Source organism: Euleptes europaea, chromosome 13 (genome assembly GCF_029931775.1).
Source record: "Euleptes europaea isolate rEulEur1 chromosome 13, rEulEur1.hap1, whole genome shotgun sequence".
NCBI lineage: Eukaryota > Metazoa > Chordata > Lepidosauria > Squamata > Sphaerodactylidae > Euleptes > Euleptes europaea.
In genome coordinates this window covers 30659187-30684195 of record NC_079324.1, presented here as the reverse complement: position 1 = coordinate 30684195, position 25009 = coordinate 30659187, and the positions used below count along the sequence as shown (strand labels likewise).

General features: G+C 42.2%; 1 protein-coding gene across 4 annotated transcripts in view; it reads left to right on the top strand.

Annotated features, from left to right (window-relative positions):
• The window catches only part of MTMR1 (myotubularin related protein 1), a 54867-nt gene that overhangs the window by 11515 nt on the left and 18343 nt on the right, over window positions 1–25009 (top strand). For 2 of the 4 annotated variants that reach the window (XM_056859445.1, XM_056859444.1), the window contains 11 exons: window positions 4166–4216; window positions 8567–8642; window positions 11223–11317; window positions 11480–11587; window positions 12258–12356; window positions 12764–12847; window positions 13856–14005; window positions 15590–15778; window positions 17779–17964; window positions 19991–20197; window positions 20656–20748. In XM_056859445.1, coding sequence (XP_056715423.1) covers window positions 4166–4216; window positions 8567–8642; window positions 11223–11317; window positions 11480–11587; window positions 12258–12356; window positions 12764–12847; window positions 13856–14005; window positions 15590–15778; window positions 17779–17964; window positions 19991–20197; window positions 20656–20748 — 1338 coding nt within the window. The remainder of the gene's footprint in view (window positions 1–4165; window positions 4217–8566; window positions 8643–11222; window positions 11318–11479; window positions 11588–12257; window positions 12357–12763; window positions 12848–13855; window positions 14006–15589; window positions 15779–17778; window positions 17965–19990; window positions 20198–20655; window positions 20749–25009) is intronic. The other 2 variants (XM_056859447.1, XM_056859446.1) reach the window with 1 other exon arrangement.

The following is a 25009-nucleotide window of genomic DNA, read 5'->3' as shown; positions in this document are numbered from 1 at the left end:
ATGTTCTTCTCTACTTCATTAATGGTTGCTTTAAAGGAGTTGGACCATCTTGCTATGCAGTGCAACAGCTTGTTTGCCATAGAAATGTTTTATGTACATTACAACATTTTCATGAGCAATAAAAGCCAGAGTGTGAAAGAACAGTATATTTAAGATATGTTAGAAATGCTTGGTACTAATTTAAGTTTTATTGCATTAATTCTGACAAAATGGACCCTCTCAACTGATGCTTACATGCTTTGGACTACAGAGTACTGTATTAGCAACCTTAATACATTCTGTGTGCTGAAGATATTGGAAGGAGAAACCTAAGAAAAAAGCAATAAGTCTTAGTCTGACCTACGTAAATAAGATTTCTATTCATGCATTTGCTTATGCATGCGTTACCATAATTGCTTAGAAGCTTAATACAGAACTCAAATCTGAGCTCCAAGTTAGGTACCACTGCAGTGACCTTTAGATCTGTTTGTTAAAATGTGTCTTCTGATGTTTGTTCTGGTTATAAAAGCCATGCATGCAGTATTTGCTGCCTTCAGTTTCAAATCAGCAAAGACTGTGCAAGGATGGAAGGCTTCAAAAAGCTGGTTCCAAGGACAACTGTACGCACATATTTTCTCCCAGTTAAAATTTGACTCCTTTCCCCCAATGTACCAAGACTGAGCTTCAAAGAAGAATGCAAATGGCTATTGGCCTAGTTGCCTGTGATAAGTGAAGTTAGGGTTGCCAACCTTCAAGTGGTGGCTGGAGATCTCCTGCTATTACAACTGATCTCCAGCTGATAGAAATCGGTTCACCTGGAGAAAATGACCGCTTTGGCAATTGGACTCTATGGCATTCCCTCTCCAAACCCTGCCCTCCCCAGGCTCCGCCCCCAAAATCTCCAGGTATTTCCCAACCCGGACCTGGCAACCCTAAGTGAAGTTCATCTCCAAGCAGCCAGGCAGGGAAGTTGTTGCAGGCTGCAGATGTGACATCCCCCCTCCCTTTCTGGCTATCAACATGCCATAAATGACTAACTGGGGGGCTGCTAAGAGTTAGTATCTTGTGAGTTAGTAGCTTCTGAGAATTTCCTTGCAAGGCTAACGTAAGTTTCTGGCATATGATGATGACACTGAACATTTGTATAGCACTTACAAATATTCAGAGCAGTCCATATACCTTATTGTTGTAATCTTTACAACAATCCTGTATTACTGTCCCCATATTACAGATGGGGGGTGTCTTGAGGCTAAAAGAGGCATGGCTAAGGCCACATAATAAGTTCAGGGCAGGTGTAATATTTGAGCCAAGACCTTTTCATAGTTCATTCTCTGAGTCACTCTGCTTTCACACTGAAGCCAGTTTTGTCCTCTTGTTCAATATTGTGTCTGTTCCACAAGGCAAGCTTATTCCTCTTGTGCCCTCTACTTTAATGCTTTCTTTGGAAAAGGCACACCAAGTTGTAATGCCTCCAAAGGTCTGTGGAAGTCTGGATGATAAAGAGGCGCCTCTAATACAAAACTAGCTTGCCTCCGGCCACTGTGCAGTGCTAGCAAACTGAGAACTGGAAAGCAAGTCCTGAGTTAAACTCTTCCACGGAAAAGGAAAACTGGTTATGATTTGCTTTGCCTCCTTTTTACTAAGGGACTTCTATCTGTTTAATAATGGTGAAGCACAAAGCATCATACATTAGCAAATCTCAACATGGGCAAGATTAAAAGGCTTTCCAGTACACAGAAGGGGTGCTGTGATCTGTCAGTGGAAGGTGCTGATGGTCATGGATCTTCCCTGCTTTTCCTTGACCCCTGCAGTTGTTAACTGTATCTGGGAAAGTTGATTCCCAGGAGTGGGACTAATAGCCATGTGGATCATGAAGTTGCAGTGGGGAGAGGGAAGGGGATAAAATTGCCTTTTATGTCTCTTCTGTCAGTGTAGCTGTACTGAGAATACAGAGATTTTGTCCCCTACCCCCTCTCTGATGGAGCCCCCCCCCTGCCAACCTGCATTATTCCACATGAGTCCCTTGACCCTGGGAATCAACTGCTTAGGGGGAGGGGAAATTGAGGAAGATCCACAGTCCTTGCTCTGGATCCAGCTCAAGATGTGTATCTTGAAGTTCTTGCTATTAAGTTTTAGGACATAGTTCTTTTACAGTTTGCACAGCTTCAGCCTTCTCTTCCGCATCTCTGCATCTGATTCCTTACAATTGTCATTTTCTTTCTCATCTGGGAATTTCTTATCTGGGAATACGATGCAAATGCATCTGTTCTCTTGAGCTGCATTCCTGACATGTAGAAGGTGTGTTTTAAAGACCTATTCTTTATGAAAGTAAAATTGTGGAAAACATTTATAATCTGAAAATTTGGCTATTGTCTTTTTTTTTTACGTCAGCTGAATACTGCTTTGTATAATAGGATTTTTGGGGGGGGGGTGAAGCCATATGGAATTTCTACAGTCTCAGTCAACAAGCTGGTCCAATAAAAAGCCACCTTGCCAGCAGTGTGTTATGTTGTGTTTGTGCATTGGTAGCAAGCCAGGGTCAATGGCCAATTGGCCAGAAATGTCTCAATTCAGAGGTGCATTATAGCTTCATGCTAAGTGTCTGTTCTTGGTGTGCCTTCATCAAGAATAGTGGAAGTATGCCGCCTTTCAGAGAATCATGGGGTTGAAATGAAAAGGTGAGAATCCACATGAATCCACATAATTTTTCTGGATCTGTATGAGCCCTTTTGAGACTATCAATGTGTGTACATTGTCTGGGATGGTGAAGAGCAGTGTTGTGGTGAAAATATAAGTACACAAGTAGGCTCTGCAAAAAGCAGGATCCCCAGTTGTCTGGAGAAGCCTACACACCTGCATCTTGTACTTGTGTGTGTGTAAAGTGCCATCAAGTCGCAGCCGACTTATGGCGACCCCTTTGGGGGTTTTCATGGCAAGAGACTAACAGAGGTGGTTTGCCAGTGCCTTCCTCTGCATTGCAACCCTGGTATTCCTTGGTGGTCTCCCATCCAAATACTAACCAGGGCTGACCCTGCTTAGCTTCTGAGATTTGACGAGATCAGGCTAGCCTGGGTCATCCAGGTCAGGGCCTTATCTTGTACTTACAAAGGGTCTTTCTTGACAGTCTGCTATATAGACCTACTGCCACAGTTTCACTCTCTTCTCTCCCACTCCATCCCATGCATTTGTTGTATACACATTGTCTGAAAAAGGATGCCCCAAGAAAACTGAGCCTATGACAAAAGCTTTACCATCAGCTTTTGTTTTTCAGCCTGAGCAATGTGCACTATTGCTTTTCCCATTAATAGTTCCTCCCCTTTGACATTTGTTAACTTGCACTTACCTGGGATGAAGACACCCTTGTGATGGAAGGTGTTAGCCAGCTGACCCCCCACCCAGCAGATGTAGCAAAAGAAATCCCTCTTGCATTCCACTGATCTTTGTTGCAGCGTCTTCAGAGGAATTTTGTAAATGAAGATGGAAACTGGATTGAGCGCACAGAAATCAACCTTTGAATATTGTGGCAAATGGCATTCTTGGTGACTCAGCTGATATTTTTGGAAAAATATTTCGAACTACAAAAGTTTAAGAGACATAATAACAGAAATGGCTTACAACCTAATCCTGAAGTATTTTGCTGTTTTGTGATTTTGTGTTAATGGGCAGGTCTTCTGACCAGACAAATTTCGGGGATGGAAAATATTTAATGGTTTTATCCAAGTAATTGCATGGTTCTCGTTCTCTCTCTCTCTCTCTCTCTCTCTCTCTCTCCTCTTCCTCTTCCTCTTCCTCTGTTTCTCTGTGCTACCATAGTGTGCTATAATCAGTTTCTTCTGTTATTTCAAGCATGTGGCCTACTTTATATTCTACATTTTGTCTTCGCTGTTTTAAAGATTGCTTGATTCATAAAGACAGTACATACTTCATGTTCTTTAGTATCTGGACTTATTCTAGAAGAGATTGGGAGGCATGTGTTCCAGTTAATTTCAAATTTTTTAAAATACTGGATCTTACAGGTGCAGAATGTATGCTTGAGGTATATGGTATATGCGGGGTGCAAAAAGTACATTGATGTTAAAGTATCTACTGTCTCTATTTTAAAAAAGGAATTCTGTCCTTTCACCTATTATGTGCATGTTTTTTCCCTATTGCTTCTGCTTGCCCACTGCTGCATCATGCTATTCAGGAGATTCAGGATGGACACAATGGCTATCCTTCTGAAGCAGAAGTTGATCAGGTGGCAAGTTTTACTTACCTTTTGTTCCATAACTAAATAGTATGTTGCTGTGTTAGTGAAGATGTGAAAAATCTTTTTGTTATTTTCTCCTAAAAAGATTCAGACAGATGTTTAAAAATGTTTTTAAGGTCATGTAGAAATGTATGATTTTTTCCTAGGGCTCTCTTTTCTTCAGATTCAGTATTTATTAAACATAATTGCAGCTAATATCCATGAAAACTAATGGGTAGTTTAAAGCCATGTTTTCTAGTATTGTGCATTGAGGCATATTTCAGACAGTATGTATAGAGGAAATCACAGACGTTCATAAATTGTACTTTGGGTTAGCCTGGGCCCTGGTTACAGAAGCTGACAATCTCATCATATCTCAGAAGCTAAGCAGGGTTGGCCCTGGTTAATACTTGGATGGGAGGGCACCAAGGAAATCCAAGGTCGCTATGCAAAGGAAGGCAATAGCAAACCACCTCTGAACATCTCTTGCCTTGAAAGCCTACTGGGTTGCTGTAAGTCAGCTATGACACCAGCTCAAGTTCAAAGATACCAGCATCTCCCAAGTCATTTTCTCCAGTGCATCTCAGTCATCTGGTGATCCAGGCAGCACACACCCTCCTCCTCCAATGTAGGTGACTCACACCAAGAGCAGGAGTACCAAGCAAGAGACTGCCATTGCCTGGCAGGAATCAGTACAGAGCCTTGGCTCATGTTGGACCACATTGCCGTCACTGATCCTGTAATAAGTGAGGGATGATGTGAATCCTGCAACCGTGCAATTGTTTCCAGCACAGTAGCCAGCTGGCTGATTGTGGCCACTGCAGCTGTAGCACATCTGTTCTGCCGAGTATAGTCTACCTTTCCTTCCTGCTTTCTTACTTGGAATTCAGCAGGAGCAACTTTTTATTGTTCCTTCTCATGCAGGTGGCTCACCTGTGTTTTCCATTTGTGCAAACAGGCAAAATAGTGGGCTGTCATAATTTTTACTGCTTCTCATATTCACCTACTAGTATGACAACTATTTCTGTGTAAACAGACTGTAAAGGTAGTCCCCTGTGCAAGCACTGGGTCATTACTGACCCATGGGGTGACGTCACATCACAACATTTATTAGGCAGACTATGTTTATGGGATGGTTTGCCATTGCCTTCCCCACAGTCCAGTAATTAAAGGAAGTCCTACTGATTCAAACATATGAATCAGGGTCCAAGGAACTACCCTTGGCACGTTCAGTTGGATTTTTGCCATTTCACAATCTACTTTTGAAAGTCTCTCCAGTTTCAAAAGTGGTTTGTCATGTAGTTATTTATTTATTTAATTAAAATATTTATATCCCAGGTTTATAAATATACATGATGAAAAACCAGGAATTAAATTATCAAGTTAAAACAAGGTGGGATGAATATCTGGATCCTAATTTGTCATGATAGGCAAATAGCGACCAGAAGGGAGCATACACAGATTCACTTATTTGATTAAAATGTTCACTAGGCCCAATGTAAATCATAAGCAAATAAAATAAATGTATGAATAAAAACAGTGCATGAGGACAGTGAAAAGAATAATTAACGCAGATAGCAAATGGTTACATAACAATATGGTATTCAGTAGTCTAATCACTCTGACCCATCTAGTTAAAAGCTAAGCTGTGTTCTCTGGGTTACTCTTAAGTTCCAAACAATTTTTAGCTACCAGTTTAGTAGCCCTGGGAAAACTGGAGACCGAGGGAGATAATGGAAAAGGGACAAAAGCACAGTTAAAGAGGGACCATTGTTGAGAAGAGGACAGAAGGGAAGCTGCAACCAAGAAGACACAAGAGGCTGCTGTTAAATAACAGAAAAAGGAAGAGAATTCTTGTAACTGATAAGGCATCAGAACCTTTTGCTGAGGGAGAAAAGGCTTCTCTCTAAAGCTGTGTCTTGTTCTGCACCTTAGATACCTTCATCACTTATCAGAGGCACACCTTCCATTCTCAGCAGAAGCAACAAACGTTTCCTGCTTATCTAGTTATCAGAATTTATTATCTAATAATTTTCTTTTTTGTGGATCAACGTGATCAGTATCTTCCAAGGAAGCTCCTTTACTTGTCCATCACATTCTCATCAAAGGAACCTTCTTCATCACCAAGCGTAGGTGCACGCACAGCTGTTTGGTTCAACGGACAGTCAGTTCTGCTGTTATTCAGGTTTATTATAATTATGTCATCAGTTTTGCAACAAAAATTTGCCTTCTCATCAGGCATACTGGTAAGCTACAGTCTTCACATAACCTTCACCACATATCTGAGCTGCAGAGATCACATGGTTAGGCTGCTTCCACTTATCATCATCATATCATCATAGCTGGTCCTATAATAGGCCAAACTCAGAGTTTTTCAAAATAATCAGACTGGATTTCTTTAGGGTTCAGAGGCTAGGCTTAGTGACCAGATTAATAAGGGGAGTGTAGGTACTTAAAGAAGACCCTCAGAGTCCTCTTGGGCATGTGGATCACAGCCTTGACGTCTGGATAGTGAAACAATGATATATAAAATATATAATTCACTGCAGCTTGTAGAACTCTGTTTAAAAAATACCAGTAGTGTTGAACGAGAGCAGTCTGATTAGCTACCATTTAACCAGTTAATGGGCTGGCTAAGAAATTAAAACATTACACCACCAATACTGGTGATACTTGAAGATACTCCAATGTCTGGATTAAAAAACATCATATGTCGTTTTGAAAATAATCTTAAATTGGTTGAGTCAAATGATGCACGCAGATTTGCAATAAAGCCTGTGAAATTGAATACTATTTAGCGGGGTGGGGGTGTCATTAAATTCCTATTAGTTTTCATTTTAAATATGTAGTTAATGAATCAGTAATTTAATTGCATCACTTAACGTAGGAGAAGTAGTTTAATTCATAGTATGTCGGATGTAGTATTAGTAATTTCACATCTAATATCACAGTGATAAATTGCTGATCTATTCGAAAAATCAAGAAAACCATGAAGTCCCTTACTAAAAAAAACATTGTATAGATATACATCCCATCAAAATCAATTGTATATAGAGGAAAGTAACTATGAAAAACATTGCATTATTAGTGCTTGCTTTGAATCAGAATTGCACCACAAGCTGCAGGGAGCATCTGTGAGTGTTTCTTATAAAAATTTATTTTGTTGACAGTTTGACTCTGAAATGGTACAGTGAAATATTGTATATTCTTTCTCTCAAAAACAAAGCCCTTGGGCCTTTGTTTCCCTAAAAATAAGACCAATCTTTCCAAATTTTTAAGGTAAATTCTGGACTTGGATAATGACTGACTGATCGAACCTAGAGTTAGTGCAGAGTCTGTAGCTCCATTGAACCACTGAGAACAGAGGTGGATTACAAACTCTGTGGAGGGAAATCACCTCCTCCCCTTTTCTACTCATTTTTCATTTGATGTCACCAGAATGAATTAGCAATTTAATAATCTCTCTGAAAGTGTTCAGTTATTGTTCTTTCTGAACATGTGTTTAAGGGAAGAAATGGCTTTCTTTACCTAATAATTTGACAGGATGTCTTTTACCCGAACCTTATTGAAAACTTGTTTTAAAAACTAGTCCTAAATCTCTGAAACAAAAACATCACTGAGTGGCTAAAACAAACAAACAGCCATTCTTGTAAAATGTGGCACTGTAACACACTCTGGGAGATGCATGTGAAAGTTCCCTGCCATTCAAAAGAATTTTTGCTTGCTCTTTGTATGTGATACGTAAAAATTGGGATATTTATAGTATCTTTGTGTAAATGCTTTGCTACTAATACATGTTTTATGTGTCTGTGTGGTTGTACAGTAAATACATAATTAGCTGCAAATGTGGTCTCTGTGGTCTCTGATGCTTCATAGAGTCTTTGCAAGTCTATGCTTAACCACAGGGAAGAGGTCAGCGCAGGCCGCAGGATTGTACATTCCTTGCGTCTCCCTTGCACTTTAGCTGTGGTTTGGTTGGCAGCAATGGTAGCTGGGCCTGTGCTTAAAGCTGACCACAATTCATGCTTAACCAGGGTTCCAAGCTGCTTTCAAACCCCAGTTTGCCTTAACTGCCATGGCTTGATGAAGCACCTTAAGTTCAGTTAGGAAGGAGAAATTTGTTCCCAAATCCCAAGTGGCAGGAGTGCACAATTTCATGTCTTGTTCCTGATCTCTTAGCGATGATTAAGTTAGCACTGGCCCGTAGTGTTAAAACATCATGCTTTGAAGAGGGGTGGGGGAAGGCTATGATTTGTTTGCCTCCTGTAACTTCCTAGCCAAGAACACCTTCTCATAATTGTGTGTTGAAGCTGTGCAGATGGAATGTGAGATTTATTTCTAGCTTTGGCTTTCCGCCAGGCACTGAGAGATGGAAACAAACTTGCCCAGATGGAAGAGGCTCCGCTTTTTCCTGGAGAATCAATTAAAGCTATCGGTAAGTGAAGTGCCGAATGACTGAGGTGGCATTGTTATTTGTGGTTATACATAAAATGAAAATTATTTATTTGGTTTTGTATATTTTTAGAAGTTTTAGGTAAAGTTGTCAGATTTTATTCTGGATCCTTAATCCTTTATACCCGAGTGGGCCACCGGAGATATGGAGCACAAGAGGCAAGCAGATCTGAGGAGAATTTTAATTACAAATTAGTGCAGAAATCAGTGAGGCATGAGATTGACTTGTGCTCAGCGGAATCCTTAGATGCTTGTGTTTTCTGTACAGCTTTAAGTATGTTCCACAGCTGAGACAAGCACAGCAAAGAAGGCCTTTTTGCTCTCTAGCTTCCCTCAGCAGATGGGGCCATGCTCATCAACAGGAGAGGGATAACGGAAAGAATATGTGCGGTGTCCTTTGAGCACTGAAATTGCTGTGTAAATCTAAGTGTGAACTATGATTTAAGCAGTAAGAGAAACCTGTACATATAGCATGTCTTACATTATGGAAGAGTGTTTAGAGAGTGGGAAAACTGAATGCTTCTCTGTGTGTGGAGTATTTCCGGCCAGGTTCAAAGAAGACTGCTACTCTGCATCACCTTGCATTTCCTTGCAACGAGCCAGCGTGGTGTAGTGGTTAAGAGCTGTGGTTTGGAGTGGTGGAGTCTGATCCGGGTTAGGTTCCCTGCTCCTCCACATGAACAGTGGAGGCTAATCTGGTGAACTGGATTTGTTTCCCCACTCCTACACATGAAGCCAGCTGGGTGACCTTGGGCAAGTTACAGCTCTGTTAGAGCTCTCTCAGTCCCACCTACCTCACAGGGTGTCTGTTGTGAGGAGGGGAAGGGAAAGTGATTGCAAACCAATTTGAGACTCCCTTAAATGGTAGAGAAAGTCGGCATATAAAAACCAGCTCTTCTTCTTCCTGAGTGCGTTTGGTGATGCAAAATTGTTAGCCCATCCCTGCAGACTTAGTGAGAGTAGTTTGAGGCTGATAACTTGTAGCAATATCTGGTTCAGTTCCCAGCGAAAATTGCTATCTGTATTAGGTCTTTGTGAATATATTACGTCTGTATCCCATTTTTTCTGAGAAACGCTTGCTCACTGCAGTTAAAATCCAAAACACATTTCTAGCAGCACACGCTGTACCTAAATGAAAATAAAACAACATCCATGCCATCAGGCTGACAAACTGAAAGGCAGAGTGCACAGAGGAAAGGGGGTGGGCATGAAGTAGAGGGGGAAGATTAAGAGGAGAGTTGTTCCAAGGCCCAGATATCTTGTTGGAGACAAGCTGGTCTTCCCTTTCTGGTGCTCATACCTCCCCCTTCCCCACTGTCCTTGGTCCTTTGGCTGGTCACAGCCAACATCTTAATTAAATAAATACACTGTATCAGTTCTTTGTGCTGTCCAAGCCATTCATTGCCATACTTTTGAAAAAGCAGGCTTTGTATGAGGAGGCATTCACAACAGTGGGGCTGCTATGTGGTCATCCTTTTAAAAAAGCTGGTTGCCTGTTAATTTTCACAGATGATCAGCTGATTTTTCAATAGAAGCTACTGGCTGGAGATATTCTTCCGAATGGGCAGTGGCCTTGCAGATAAACTGTGGAGTCTGAGAATAGTGCTTTGCAGAGATGGGGTGGGTGGGTGTGAAAGCTGGTGGCAGTTTTTGAATTTTGAGACAAATGGGCAGAGACAGCTATGAGCTTAGCTGGACAGGAAGCAGCCTGGGAGGATGTGGGCACATTGTTCTCTATGATTTCTGATGTGGCATGCACTGTTTTCCACCCATTTCAGAAATCTAAAATAGTCTGTATTGTAAATAAAATCAGTATTACAATGATACTGCAAGTCGCCAGTTATCTGCCATCCAAAAGAAACAAAACCCTAGACTTCTCACTGTTTGTAGAAGTGGGTAGCACCTAACAGTGCTTGGCTCAGACAAAGGGCTAGTTTGCTGTAACACTCAGATGTGCCTTATTGCGAAATGAAATTGTTGGGTCATGTTTTATTCAAAAAGTGCTGTCCTGAATCTGTATCTGGATTGCGAAGCGCTGCTTGTTCCACTCCTAATGTTCTGAAAATGGAAATTATTTATTAAATAGGGAAAGACGGGTTTGATGTCTGCCCACCGCCTGCAGCATGAACTCTTCCATATGACTAATGCCTGCAGCTTTGAGAGCTGTCATTGAATATAGTTGTCATTGTTGGGAGGAATGATCTAAACATACTGTGGGATGGAGACGTCAGCATCCTTAACTTCTGCTTTCAAATGGCTGGGAGTCAGTTAGAACTGTTGTGAAAATTGTCACCATCAAGATACTGATGGGAACTCATCGCTTCAGTGCGCTCCACCAGGTTCTTTTGTGTAATTTCCGGGATCCCAAAAATGACTGTTTCGTATCTCGTGAAGTAATTCACTACATGAAACCGGTTATTCCATGTTGATACCATGCTAAAAAAGGTATTTGAAAGTTCAACAACTTCCTTGCATGAAATATTGTTTGTGTGTTTTCATATGTGTGTATATATAAGAAGAATCCTACATAGGGATAACAAGCATTAATCCTTATTTTTACCAGCTAAAGATGTCATGTATATCTGTCCATTTATTGGAGCCATCAGTGGTACGTTGACAGTGACAGATTTCAAAATGTATTTCAAGAATGTTGAAAGGGTGAGTCCTTTTTCCTTTTTGCTCATCTTAAAGTGACATATTTTTCTTGTTAATATTTTTGTGTTCCACTCTTAAATGTATAATCTTATCTCATGTTGACTATATTAAATGTTTCTTACCACTGACATAATAAAGAGGTGTTTACTTTTTTTCAAATTCCAGGATCCCCATTTTGTTCTTGATGTTCCTCTTGGAGTGATAAACAGGGTTGAAAAGATTGGAGTGCAGAGCCATGGAGATAACTCTTGTGGTATAGAAATTGTTTGCAAGGTATAAACCTAGACTAAGAAAACACACGTACTCAGATTGTTACTGCTTAGTGATTAATTCTCTCTTGATGTGTATTTGTATATTGGAGGGTGTTGTTTGTTTGTTCTTTGTGAACCCTACCAATTTTCTGGCTTCGCTGATGTCATGCCATAGAATATTCATACAGATGGAAGGAAAAGGTCAGTTAATAGAATGCTAAACACAATACAGTGTATTTGTGTGTGTGTGTGTGTGTGTGTGTGTGTTTGTGTGTGTATGTGTGAAGGGAATGAAAGGTCAGTTTGGCTGACAGAAACTCTTAGATAGAGCCTAGGGAGGCAAGGCAGCATCCATTTGCACTGCCTTTCATACATCATAAAGCACTTTTTCCCCCTCCAATGATTTGATGTGTGTTTTCATGAGGCAGTCCTTTTTTATGGAATTGACTCTTGCATCTGCTAGGGGTGATGGCTGTTATCCTTCACCTCTCTGCTGAATATAATGGTGTAGCTTGTTCATACGGGGTATATTCTTAGTTGTTGATGCTTAGATTGGGATTTTGCTGGATTAAGAAGAGGGGATCCTTAGTAAAAGCATACACTGCAAACTCTTTCATTTTGATATAACTGCTGCAGTTTTTCATGTAATATACCAAAGCTTACGATACCTTGTCTAACTGTCTCTTTGACAGGATATGAGAAATTTGCGGTTTGCCTATAAACAGGAAGAGCATAGACTGGAGATTTTTCAGAACCTTATTACACGAGCATTTCCTCTTTCTCATGGGATGGTAAGTATTCTCTTCTGGAGTTCTCTCCTTCAGGATGTAAGAGGAAAGACATGGAGAATCAAACAGTCTGCAAGAAGTATTAGAAGTATTTGAAGTATTAGACTACTGATTGCTTATTGTCACAATTGTGGCCGAACAAACTTTCTCAGTGGAGTAGATAAAGGATCTAAGGCTACAGTCCTAAGCATCATTAAAGTGAAATTCCATCGATATCTGTATGACTGATTCTAAATAAATAACATTGGAATGGGGCTATCTCTTGCTTTGGTCATTAATAAATGCAGAATTGTAAGCTTTGCTTGAAATGATTGACTGGACACTCTGGATGCTTGAAAGTCATGATATAATTCTGTTGAGAAATGAAGAGGTACGTGTAGTAATGTGCGCTTTTGTTTTACTGTATTCAGCCACTTTTTGCATTCAGCTATAAAGAAAAATTTCCTGTTAATGGCTGGAAAGTTTATGATCCAATGGCAGAATATAAAAGGCAGGTAGGTAATGAAAATATTCAAATTTTAAAGTCATTTTCTGTATCTGTTCTTCCTCTGAATATCCACAGACATATTAGGAAATCTGAAACATGAAATTTGCCACTATATGGCTAACATAAGTCCAGATGAACCATCTAGTTTCTGATTTCTTGTCTCTGAACTTAGTATTGTCTGGGGGATGAGAAAGGAGGGGGGAGCTGATTGAATGCAGCTTGGCCATTGTCTCCTTGCTTTCCCAAACTAATTGTTCTAGGGTCACTTCTGGAACTGATGGTTACCTGTGTACATTTGAGGTGTTTAGGCCCTGTCCATGTGATCTGTCTTTCTCTCTTGTTGCGGTCAGTGGGGCATGTCTACTCATATTCACATCCTTCTGTATGCATAGTTGTGCAAGCCCAAGAAGTCATCATAATTTTTTCCCAAGGGTACTTATTTTATTTACTACACAAATGCTCTCAGGGCAGTTTAAAGTATAAAATAATGCCTTACGATCCAAATGTCATCATTAAAAAAGGATTTTAAAAAAATATTTGAGAGAAAGCAGGGGACATTGAATTCAACCTCTCTGATTACCTGGCTTGTTCTGGGTTGAAATTTTTCTCCAACCCCTTTTGTTTGTTATCCTTCAAAAAGGACACAGAAGGAAGAAAACAAGCAAATTCATTTGTCACCTTTTACGTACGGTACATAATCAACCAACATGCCAGGGGTGTTCCAAATCTTCCTTTTACTGAAGGCAGGCTCCCTATCCAGCTAGTTGTATTTGTGAGCACGTGGAGTTTCTAATTGGTCATGCTTCAAACTTCAATCTGCCCATATGCTAATGGTAAACAGTGAGTTTGTGTCATTTTCAGAATCCCTGTTCCAAAAGAAAAAGACTTTGGGCTGTATATAATTTTTTTTAGTTTAAAAAGTTCAATATGTTATTCTTTGTAGGCTCTAAATTTAGCTCTATAAAATCTGGTTTCTTTAAAAAAATACTAATAAAAAAACTTTGTTTCTGTGCAGGGATTACCTAACGAGAGCTGGAAAATTTCTAAGATTAATAGTATGTATGAACTTTGCGATACATATCCTGCCATCCTTGTTGTGCCAACTAGTGTAAAAGATGATGACCTCTCCAGGGTAGCAGCATTCAGGACAAAAGGCAGAGTTCCAGTAAGTAAGACTCTTCAGTTAAAAAAGAATGTTCCTGTGTCAGGTTGTGGTGTAATTGATGACATCCAGTGGCTTCTACATGGGGATTTCCCCCTTAATACAGAGAAGCATCCCTACATATTTTTGGGAAACCTCCATATGGCATTGTGCTCATTCTAAGCACAACTTGTGGGGCTCTAAGAGCTTCCTTGTTTAAATCGAATCAAAGAAGAACATCCTTTGGTCTGCTTTGAACAGGGAAAAGTAGTATGGCTGTGTAGCCAATCTGCAGATGGGGGTGGGCTAAACTCTACATATCCCCCCCCCCCGGCCGCCTTTAGCCCTGTAACAGCTTTTCTTTTAATGCCGGAGCTTTACACCATGGCTGGGGGGACGGGTGTTGTTGAGCTGGGTGGGGCTGGCACAATTATCATTGTATCAGTGTTTCTGCATCGATGTGATAGTGGGAAGGTGTGACAGCAGCAAGTGGCATGAGCATGGGGTGTGCAGATGCAGTCCCTGCCCACTTCCATGCCCCTTGCAGCTAGTTCCGCAGTGTAGGCACTTTTTTTGCACTCCTGTGGGAACACAGGTCAGATCTGGACAGCTGTTCGGTCAAAGAAATCTTCTAAGTAAGTAGACCAATCCTGAGTGTGACACGAAAGGGAACACAAAGAAAAGTTACCAGTCTGGAAGCTGAAGTGTCACGTTTAAAGAAATATTTAAATGATTTGTGCAAAAAACAATGCACTTTGAAAATGCTAGTGATAAGTTCAGTGGAAATACAGTTCTGTTAGTTGTGGGAGGAATAATATCATAAGTCAGAGAGGGGACTGACAAGTTAGAATCCTTCCCAGTTTGAAAATCCTTTTAGTCAAGTGAGTGCTTGTTTTGTTTTCATAGACAATAAATGGTAACCTCTAGGAAATATAATTGTAGGTAATAACCATTTTGTTAACAAAGACAGGAATTCAAAGAGCTGGGTTTTTACTCATGGCCAAAGCTTCAGCATGCATGGTGGCATTTTTAATTTTTCAGAGGCCAAATGGCAGACAGGCAGACCCATTCCCTTGACAGGTCTCCTCAGTTTAGAAGTAGATATGGTTTCCTATGGAGGAAAGAGGGCAGCGAATGTGCTAGTAATTATCTTTGGGTGTGCAGAACTATGTGCTTGAGTATGGCCTGAATCTTTATTCATTTTTCCATTTAAGTTTCCTTAACCTCCTCCCCCAGTTGTTTTTTTCTCTGTAGTAATTGTCCTCACTGCCCTGACTTGGATGGCCCAGACTAGCCTGATCTCGTCAGATCTCAGAAGCTAAGCAGGGTCAGCCCTGGTTAGTATTTGGATGGGAGAACACCAAGGAATACCAGGGTTGCTGTGCAGAGGAAGGCACTGGCCAACCACCTCTGTTAGTTGCTTGCCATGAAAACCCCAAAAGGGGTCGCCATAAGTCGGCTGTGACTTGAAGGCACTTTACACACACACACACACACACACACACACACACACACACGACTGTCCTCACTACTTCAAATCTGCTTTTAATTTGACAAGTGAGTTGCTTGAGAAACCATTGTAGTTTTGTCCGTTTCTTCTTAACTTAGGTGTTATCCTGGATCCACCCTGAGAGTCAGGCCACCATCACACGTGGCAGCCAGCCTCTCGTAGGCCCAAATGACAAACGTTGCAAAGAAGATGAGAAATATTTGCAAACCATCATGGATGCCAATGCTCAGTCTCACAAGCTTTTCATCTTTGATGCCAGACAGAACAGTGTTGCTGATACAAATAAGGTAAAATATTAATGAAAGGATAGTATTTGAGGCGAGATAAGGGGGTGACTTGTAAAAAAATATTGAATTATTTCCTAATTAAGTGATTACTCTGAGTTTGGCCACATGGAAGCATAAGTTCTTCTTTGACAACATAAAGCAATAAACTTTTACAGTCAGGTCTGTCAGACACTTTGTGAGAGGAATTTGACTTTGAGAGTACTGTATAATTTATAGAGGCCCAGGCATTGAAACCCTCAGCCAACCAAGTAGAAACATTTTAGTAAATTTGCTGTATTAAAGTAAAGTTTAACTCTTTTACTAAGCAGGCACTCAATAACTGATATAAGGAATAAGCATACATAACCAGTAAATATAACTTTCATTTGAGAAACAAATCAGTTATCATATTATATTATTGTCTACAAATAGTTTATCTCACTATAACATGTTAAATCCATAACAGGTAAATGATCCTACTAAGTAAACACGAATCAGATTTTAGATCCTGTGTTTAGAGAAGCCCAGTGCATGACAGTTTCTTACTTAATAAAACATCTCCTGCCCTGGATTCTGTTCACAGACTTCAAAATAATTTCCCCCAATAATAAAATACTTGCAGGAGTTTAGCAAAACTTGGCAGGTGCATATAATTAATTTCTTATTTTGACATTATTCTATCTATGAAGTAAAATAACTGGAACTGTGGCTAATGATCTAAAACTTATAATACAAAGCCTAGCAATTAAAATCAATTCCTGCTCAAACACTGGAAAGTTTTCTAAGGTAATCTAACTTCAAGATAAGAAATAACAGGGTCATAAATCTTCTATCTTGCTTAGCTACGGCAAGGCATGAGGTCATACAGGAAGCATTTCTTAACAAGCTTGCACTTAAAACTACCTTTAAGCATTCATGGATAATTTAAAAAATGTGTTCTGATGATTGCTTAAAGTGTCACAACAGACAGAGGTCTTGGTGTCGGTAATCATGCAGAGTGCTTTCCAGGCCAAATTCATGCCTTCCTAACTCAGCTGCCTTTTCTGACCCACTCCAGGGATTTTAAAACAAAATTCCATATACTGCCACCACTTCTGCTTTTCAAGGTCTAGGACTTGACAACTATGGATATTAGGAGACTTCTAAAGAGTCCTGTTCGAAATCCCTGCTTAAAAATCAACCCCTTTCCCCCAATATTCATAGGGCACCCTGTTATCCCACAGGCTAAATCTTGTATTTTACCAAAGGAAAATCAGAAATTTACTTGGCATTTAAAAACATTGAAAACAGAAAAGAATGACCAACGGCATGAAAAAAGAGAGGCATTTCTACACTGTTTTGTGCCAAATATAAATGCAGGCAAAGTTCTGAGCATATTCACAAGTACATTCCTTTGTTTTCAGATTATTTCCAAGAACTTCTCGACCCACTGAGCTTCTTCCAACTTGGAAGCCACATTGTCTGGGCTCCCTAAAGAGCACATCCAGACAAAACACAACTACTATCCAACTCTGGCCTCTTTAAGTAACAAGAGAATCAGATTCAATCCATCCAGGTGGATTTAAATCTAAATTTTGATTTGACTGTCATACAAGTCTTTTGGGGGAAGAGAGTTAAGAGAGCTAATCACATAGAATAAAGCAGAAGTAGGACAGTATTTCAAACCACACTCCTATGCAGGAACAGAGCATCAATTTGATGGGCAGATGTCTATTCATACCTAAGGGTGGTCTGGCAGGAAGAAAAGATGTATACAATTGGCCTATCACAGCTAGGTTACTACTCAGAGTGTTAGTTGCAGAAGAAGCTACGTGTTTCATGTTCTAGTAAGCAAGGGAAATGATTTTTTTTTTGGTGTACCTTGAAAGTGGAATTTCAGGAAAACACAAAATGTTACAAAGATGTCTGTAGCTAAAGTTCACTATTAATGATACGCTTTTATAAGTTACAATGATTAGATATTTACTGCTGGAACACTGAAATTATTTAAGTAATTTATGTAAGAGAATTTGTGGTTGCAGGCAAAAGGTGGGGGATATGAAAGTGAAAGTGCCTACTCAAATGTCGAGCTGATCTTCTTGGAGATCCCAAATATCCATGTGATGAGAGAATCACTGCGTAAGCTGAAGGAAATAGTTTACCCTACAATTGATGAGTCTCGGTGGCTGTCCAATGTGGAGAGTACTCACTGGCTGGAATATATACGGGTAATGGGCTTGATGAAAATATCTTCTGTCATTGCTTTAAAGAGTTAAATTAAATTACAATAAAATTTATCTCCAGACTTTATTCTTACGTTATCTTTCCAAAATCTGAAAGGAGGTGAAATCTTGGTAGATTAGAATGTGGTTTTCCATTACTGCTGTACTTCGTTGCTGTGTGGTTGGAATAAGCCAGGGGTCCCCAATGTGGTGTCCGTGGGTACCCTGGTGCCCGCTGACACCTTTTCTGGCACCCGCCAACTGTTTTGAGGAAGTGGGTGGGGCCAGGTAAAGCTTTTGCCCAACAAGGCTTCTGATTGACTATAGGAGATTTGATTGGTTATGCAGATTTTTTAAAATGTCTCTTTGGCAGCAGTTGCCACTGCACCACAAGGATCTGCACTATGTTACTGAAATTAAGCTGTAGCCATCATTTTGTGGCTGGCTGCACCTCTTGTGGCAGCCATTTTGTTCCTGTGCCCACCATGCTGTGTCAGATTTCCACATGTCCCTGCAGGTTCAAAATGGTTGGGGACTCCTGGAATAGGGGCTGGGGAGACCTCAACTCAAAGGGTGAAGCTCAGTGGGTGATCCTGGGCTAATCATACTCTTTCTTGGCCTAACCTTCTTCACAAGGTTGTTGTGAGGATACTATGCAACGGGGAGAAACCATATAAAACTGCCCTGAACACCTGGGAGAAAGGATGGGGACAAAAATGTAACAGCTAAACAACTGTGGATTTCAAACCCTAATAGGAGCTCTTTTAATACATTATCTCAGCAACCCCGTAAGGTTAGATCAGTAGTATTATCCTCCTATTGCAGAAGAGGAGCTAAGAGATGGTGTCTTGCAAAAGGCCACCTATCGAATTCATAGCAGAGGGTGAGATTTGCACTAGAGGCTATCTGATTCCCAGTGTGCTACACTACATCAGTTCTCGTGTTTTGTTGGGAGCTTGAGGGATCATATTCCATCTGGTACAGGGCTCTATTTCATTGCAATATGGAAGGTTGGCACATGCCCCTAGGCAGCTCTCCATCTCTTTCTTGGGCAAACTTCCATGGGAACTACAAATCTAGTTGGCCAGCCACCAGTAGCACCTCATTTGTAAATGCTGCATATTTTCTTGGCTTTGCAGCTAAGTCATGCTCTGTAATTATTTATTTATTGGTGGTGTCTGTGGACCAAAGCACAGGTTCTACTGATGTTGGTGGAGGTAGGTACTTCTTTCGATGGCAATAGGATTCATTTTAGTATAACAGTCTGATAATATATTCAATTTTCACTAGATTTTACCTACTTGTTTGAAGATTTTGAAATGAACACATGAAGCTGCCTTATACTGAATCAGACCCTCGGTCCATCAAAGGCAGTATTGTCTACTCAGACCATCAGCGGCTCTCCAGGGTCTCAGGCAGAGGTCTTTCACATCACCTACTTGCCTAGTCCCCTACAACTGGAGATGCCGGGGATTGAACCTGGGACCTTCTGCATGCCAAGCAGATGCTCTACCACTGAGCCACGGCCCCTCCCCAGTTAATGGATACATTTCGTTGCAGAGATAAATGGAATAAAACTTATTGCATACCGTTAACTAGATCATTAAACAGAGCACAGGGAAGCATGAATGTCTTGTCAAGTCACACATGCTAACAAAGTCTGCTGGCAGCAGAAAATTCCACACAATGTAATCCGCATAGCATTTATGGAGAATGGCTATATAAGCCATGATAGAGGTGGCACCCCTATGCATACCGGATGTTGGAGAAAGTCAGCAAGGAAAGGGCTGTGGCCACACTTGTGAACTGCCTGACACAACCAGCTTTTCATGGATGGAAACAAAAGAGTGGATTAGATCTTGTGTTCTTAAGATAAGACCTCTTATGACAGAGTTTGCCTGTGCACGTGTATACGTGTTTATTTGAATGTTTATTTGAATATTTCAAATAAATTTTTATTTCAGTGTTTATTTCAATGTTTATTTGAATAAATAGTAAGCGTTTCAACCTGGGACTTTGCTTTTTTCCAAAGATGCTTCTTTCTGGAGCAGTGAGAATTGCCGACAGAATTGAATCTGGTAAAACATCGGTGGTGGTACACTGCAGCGACGGCTGGGATCGTACCACTCAGCTTACCTCTTTAGCCATGCTCATGTTGGACAGCTATTACAGAACCATTAAAGGCTTTCAGGTCCTCCTGGAAAAGGAGTGGATGAGTTTTGGACATCGGTTTGCAATGGTAAGTTCGAAAGACTTCCTCCCTTGATATCAGTCCACTGATCTTCATTCTGTCTGCATTAGGACCTACTTTTTAGTGGGGCAGGGCACTGCATGTGACCAAAAGATATGATGCCCTTTTTAATTTTAAGGTGGACTATCCCATACAGTACTGAACTGCCGCTTGAGGAAATTTAACTTTTCTAACCAGGCTAGCCTGATCCCATCAGTTTTCAGAAGCTAAGCAGGGTCGGCCCTGCTTAGCATTTGGATGGGCAACCTCCAAAGGAATCCCAGGGCCGTGACACGGAGGCAGGCAGTGACAAACCACCTCTGAACATCTCTTTCCTTGAAAACCATATGGGTGTCGCCATAAGTCAGCTGTGACTTGATGGCACACAAAAAATGCACTCTTTTTTTCAAACAAATTTTTAAAGAAGAACGAAACCTTGCTCAGAGGACTCTTTGTTTTCCCCACAGCGAGTAGGCCATGGAGACGATGATCATACTGATGCCGACAGGTCCCCTATCTTCCTTCAGTTCATTGACTGTGTTTGGCAAATGACAAAGCAGGTGAGAGAATGCAGTATATTTATAACTTCTTCAGTCTTTCCTTGAGAAGAATGGTATAGTTTTTAACTGAAGGGTTATAAGTATGGGAGTTCACAGCAAAGGAACAATAAAACCTGTGTTCAGTTAAGAACCCCAAAATCTAGATAGGATGTAGATGCACTAATTTAGAAGTGCCTGTGAATATCTCCAAGAGAGCTGTGACTAGCCCAAGGTCACCCAGCTGGCTTCATGTGGAGGAGTGGGGAATCAAACCCGGTTCTCCAGATTAGAGTCCACCACTCTAAACCACTGCTATTAACCACTACACCATGCTGGCTCTCCTGTGAGAAGAAACAGGATTGAGCAGGTTTGAATCCCACCAGGGGAAAGCTGAGAATAAGAGAGCTCACCTTTTGGTCAGCAACAAGTCCATCAGCTGCAAAGTAGGAGTAGGACCAAAACCCACATCTGATACACTACAGAACATTCCTGTTAACCACACACCCCACTGGGTATGTAGGGAAAAGATACATGATGGGACATATGAAATCCTTCCTTGGACCTGGTTTCAAATCTAGCCATATGCCCCTGCAGGGAAAGCTGCAGAGAGAGAAGCTTACGATCTTCGCATGCCTGAAGTCCCTGGTCCAAACTCTGCATGAAACTAGCTACCACTCAGTCCTGAAATAATTCCTGGGCACAGCTGAAATTTTACACCGTGTGACTTGAATCACTGGGGAATGGGCTTTTGATGCTGATTTGCTGCCCCAGATGCCAGTTGCATTCATGAGGTCCACTACTACCGCTACTCATATCAGCACTCCATTTCCTGCCCTCCTCCCCTCACAGTTATGTAGCCTGCATGGTTTATCACATACTTGCATCCTATTGTATCATACTAGCAGTGAGAAACCACCAGCAGGGGAATTGTGAACCTCATGGTGCCTGCTCCTCCCCCTTGCCAGAACACAACTGTGCAGCATTGGAGGACCCTCCCAGTATGAGTTCCTGCTTGCTGGCAACTGAGTAAAAAGTCAGGGGCGAGCATAGATCCCTATCTACCAAATCCCATTGAAATGGAGGCACAACTGTGAAACAATCCAAGCCCTGGGGAGGCCCCTGCCCTCTCACAAGAGCTGGGGCTCTCTCAAGAGGTTGGAAACCATGACAGAGACAAGACAGCCCCGACTCATGGATTCCCTGGAGTGCGCTTGTAGCTGTTCAGAGGTTGATGGACCCCAGTTTGAAATACACCGTCCTAGATCATGGTTATGAATGGCTCAAGTGTGATTTCATTTTTCTTTGTGATGGATACCTGAATATCGAATAAAGTTTTGTGCCTAGTTTAGGACAGGTAAAGTCTAACAGAGAAACATATTTTACAAAACAAAAACTATTCTTCAAGGAAAAATAGAGAAATTTGAATTGGAAACCTTTTAAAGATTTTCTGAATGTAAGGAATGAGCTATTTTTAGGTACTTTTGACCTCCGTTACAATTTTGTCTCTCTAGGCCATGTGCCTTTAGTACACATGGGAGGGATAAGCTTGGTTTTAGAATATACAGATTGTTTGATTGGGAATCTGCTGCTGCAGTTTTTCTGTGACAAGCTGGTTTACATATCAAAGACATCTAATTAATGTATACAGACTCTGAGGTTTAAGCTATTCTGGATGAATTAACAATGAATTGTATTTAACATTTGGATTTAGAGCAGATCTTTCATAAAGCGGATGATACTTGATATCCTCTACCATTGAATAGAATCAAGGTGCATAATCCTTTATACTTGAATTCATAATATTCCCAAAGCAAATTTGTTTGAGGAAGTATAAATCAAATGACGATACTACTTAGAGTGATTGACAAAGTGAGTTTATAAAGCTCTGCTGCTTCCCCCCCCCCCCGCTTGCAAAGTTTTCCTTTAAAAAGCATTCTTTCCAAGACAGAGCTCCTGTTTGTGTGAGCTAAAGGCACTCTGCTCAGGCAAGGAAGAGGTATGTGATTTTCACAAATCCCCCACACTACTGCATAAGCGATTTATAAATCCCATAATCCTCAAGTGCAGTTTTTTAGCATGGGAAGAAGGAAGGGGGCAGATGGCTTCAACAGAAAGAAGGATTTGGGAAACTCCTGTTCCACAAGCAGAGACCTGCTTGCAGTTCTCTGTATCCTGCTGGATTGTGGCCAACTTGTCTTCTGTTCAGTGGGGAAATGAATCAAGATCATCCCAGTTTGAGAGCACCTACATTCAATAGTCCTTTTACAGTTTTGCAACATCCTTTAGCTATACACCTCATTAATACAACGACTTGTCATCTGGTATGAATAAAATAATATTCCCAGGTTCAAATAACGTGTACATCATTGGCTGCTTCCACATAGAGACAATTTTCTGTGTAGCTCTCATTTTCCCTGTGCTTTCATGCCTCAGCCCGCCGCAGCCATGTCCATCCTTGCCACCAGAGATTTTTTTTAAAATGGGGATTGCTAGATTGCTAAAGATCTATTTCCAAGATCCGCAAGATCCCAATTTTCACTGTGAAAAAGATAAGTCTCTAGCTCTTTTCATTGTGGAATTACAAGGGGAAATGTGCACCTATGCCTTTTCCCTTACAACTCCAAGCAATAAGGGCTAGAGACTTACCTTTTATTGAAATGGAAGTCAGGAACTAGTACCATGTTTCAGAAGATGATTATATTGCTATAGTGATATGTCAATTACCTATTGTCGCGCCCCAGCCGGGACTGCGGCGCCGTCGGGCAGGACTGTCCCTGAGGCAGAGCTCCCTGAGTGAACCCACTCTCTTTCAACTAGGGTTTCCTCGGCCTCAGACCACTCAGCGGAGGAGGACGACCCTTCCTCCCCTGAGCTGGCCAGCTTGCTCTTTCCTTAGACCCAGGAAATGAGCTCTTCCAGCCTCCTCATCAGCCTCCACCCATCAAGCTTTATAGTCCTCCCCCACCTGTGCTTCCCCTCCCGTTCCTCAATCCGAGGTTATATCTAACCCCTCCCTCTTCCCCGGCTTCCTTCCTTCCTGTCATCCCGCTGTTGGCCGGCTCGAGCCCTCCCGGCTGTCTGATGTCGGCCCATCTCTGGGTGAGTCTGGCCATCAGGCCCTCATCCTCTCCGTCAGGCCCCCACACTCCCACCGGGGTCGTTCCGGGGTTGTTGGGGTGGGAGCCACGCCGGCCCGTTTGCCGCCCGCTTCCCTTGGGCTCCTGCCACCTCCCCGCCCCTCGCCAGCCGCGGGTCGGGGCCGCCGACGCTTCCCCCTGGCCTTCAGTTGCCCCCCGGCTCGGGCATTCCACCCCGCTGCCGTGGATGCTGGGCCCTGCCCACGGGTCGTGCCTCCCCCCCATCTCCCTCCCCTCTCGCCAGCTGACGAGCAGGTCCGCTGTCGGTCGCGTGGGCCGTCGGCCCCCCCACCGGGGCACATGGGAGAGGCTCGGGCCGGCCTCCGCACGCCGTCCCTCCTGGCCCCCCCGGTAAGTAGGGCTGCCGGGGGTCGTTCTCCCCCCTCCCATCTGCTGCGGCCGGGACTGGGGAGCCCGGGACGTCCCTGGAGCCCGGGCGGGAGGGCGACCCGGCCCCCCCTTTCTGCGAGCTTGTCGGGAACGTCCTCCTCGTGGAGTCGGGACATGTAGACTGCCAGCACATTCAACTTCCCTGGGCAATGCAGGATCTTGAAGCTGAAGGGAAGCAGAGAAAGATACCACCATAAGACCCTGGCATTATGATCCTTCATCCATGACATCCACACTAAGGGGGCATGGTCATTGACCAGCGTAAACGGGTTGTTCTCTAGGTAATAGCGGAGGGAACCCACGGCCCACTTGACAGCCAGGGCTTCTTTTTCAACGGTTGCATAGTTCCGTTCAGCCGGAGTCAACTTGCGGCTAAGGAACAGTATGGGATGTTCGCTCCCTCCATACTCCTGCGTCAGAACTGCTCCTAGTCCGGTATCTGACGCATCCGTGGACACTGTGAATGGCCGTGAAAAATCTGGATTCCAGAGAACCGGGTCGCCGGTTAAAGCGCGTTGCAGGTCTCGGAAGGCCTCGGCTTGTCGCGGGGCCCAGGGTATTCGATTGGGCTGGGACTTTTTCAGGCAATCTGTCAGTGGACCGGCCCTAGTGGCGTAATGAGGGATGAATTTCCCGTAGTAGCCGACGAGGCCCAAGAACCTTCTGAGCTGCTTCTTCGTTTGAGGGGGTGTGACAGCCTCCAGGGATATCACTTTCTCCAGTAAGGGCCGTAATTCTCCTCGTCCCACCAGGTA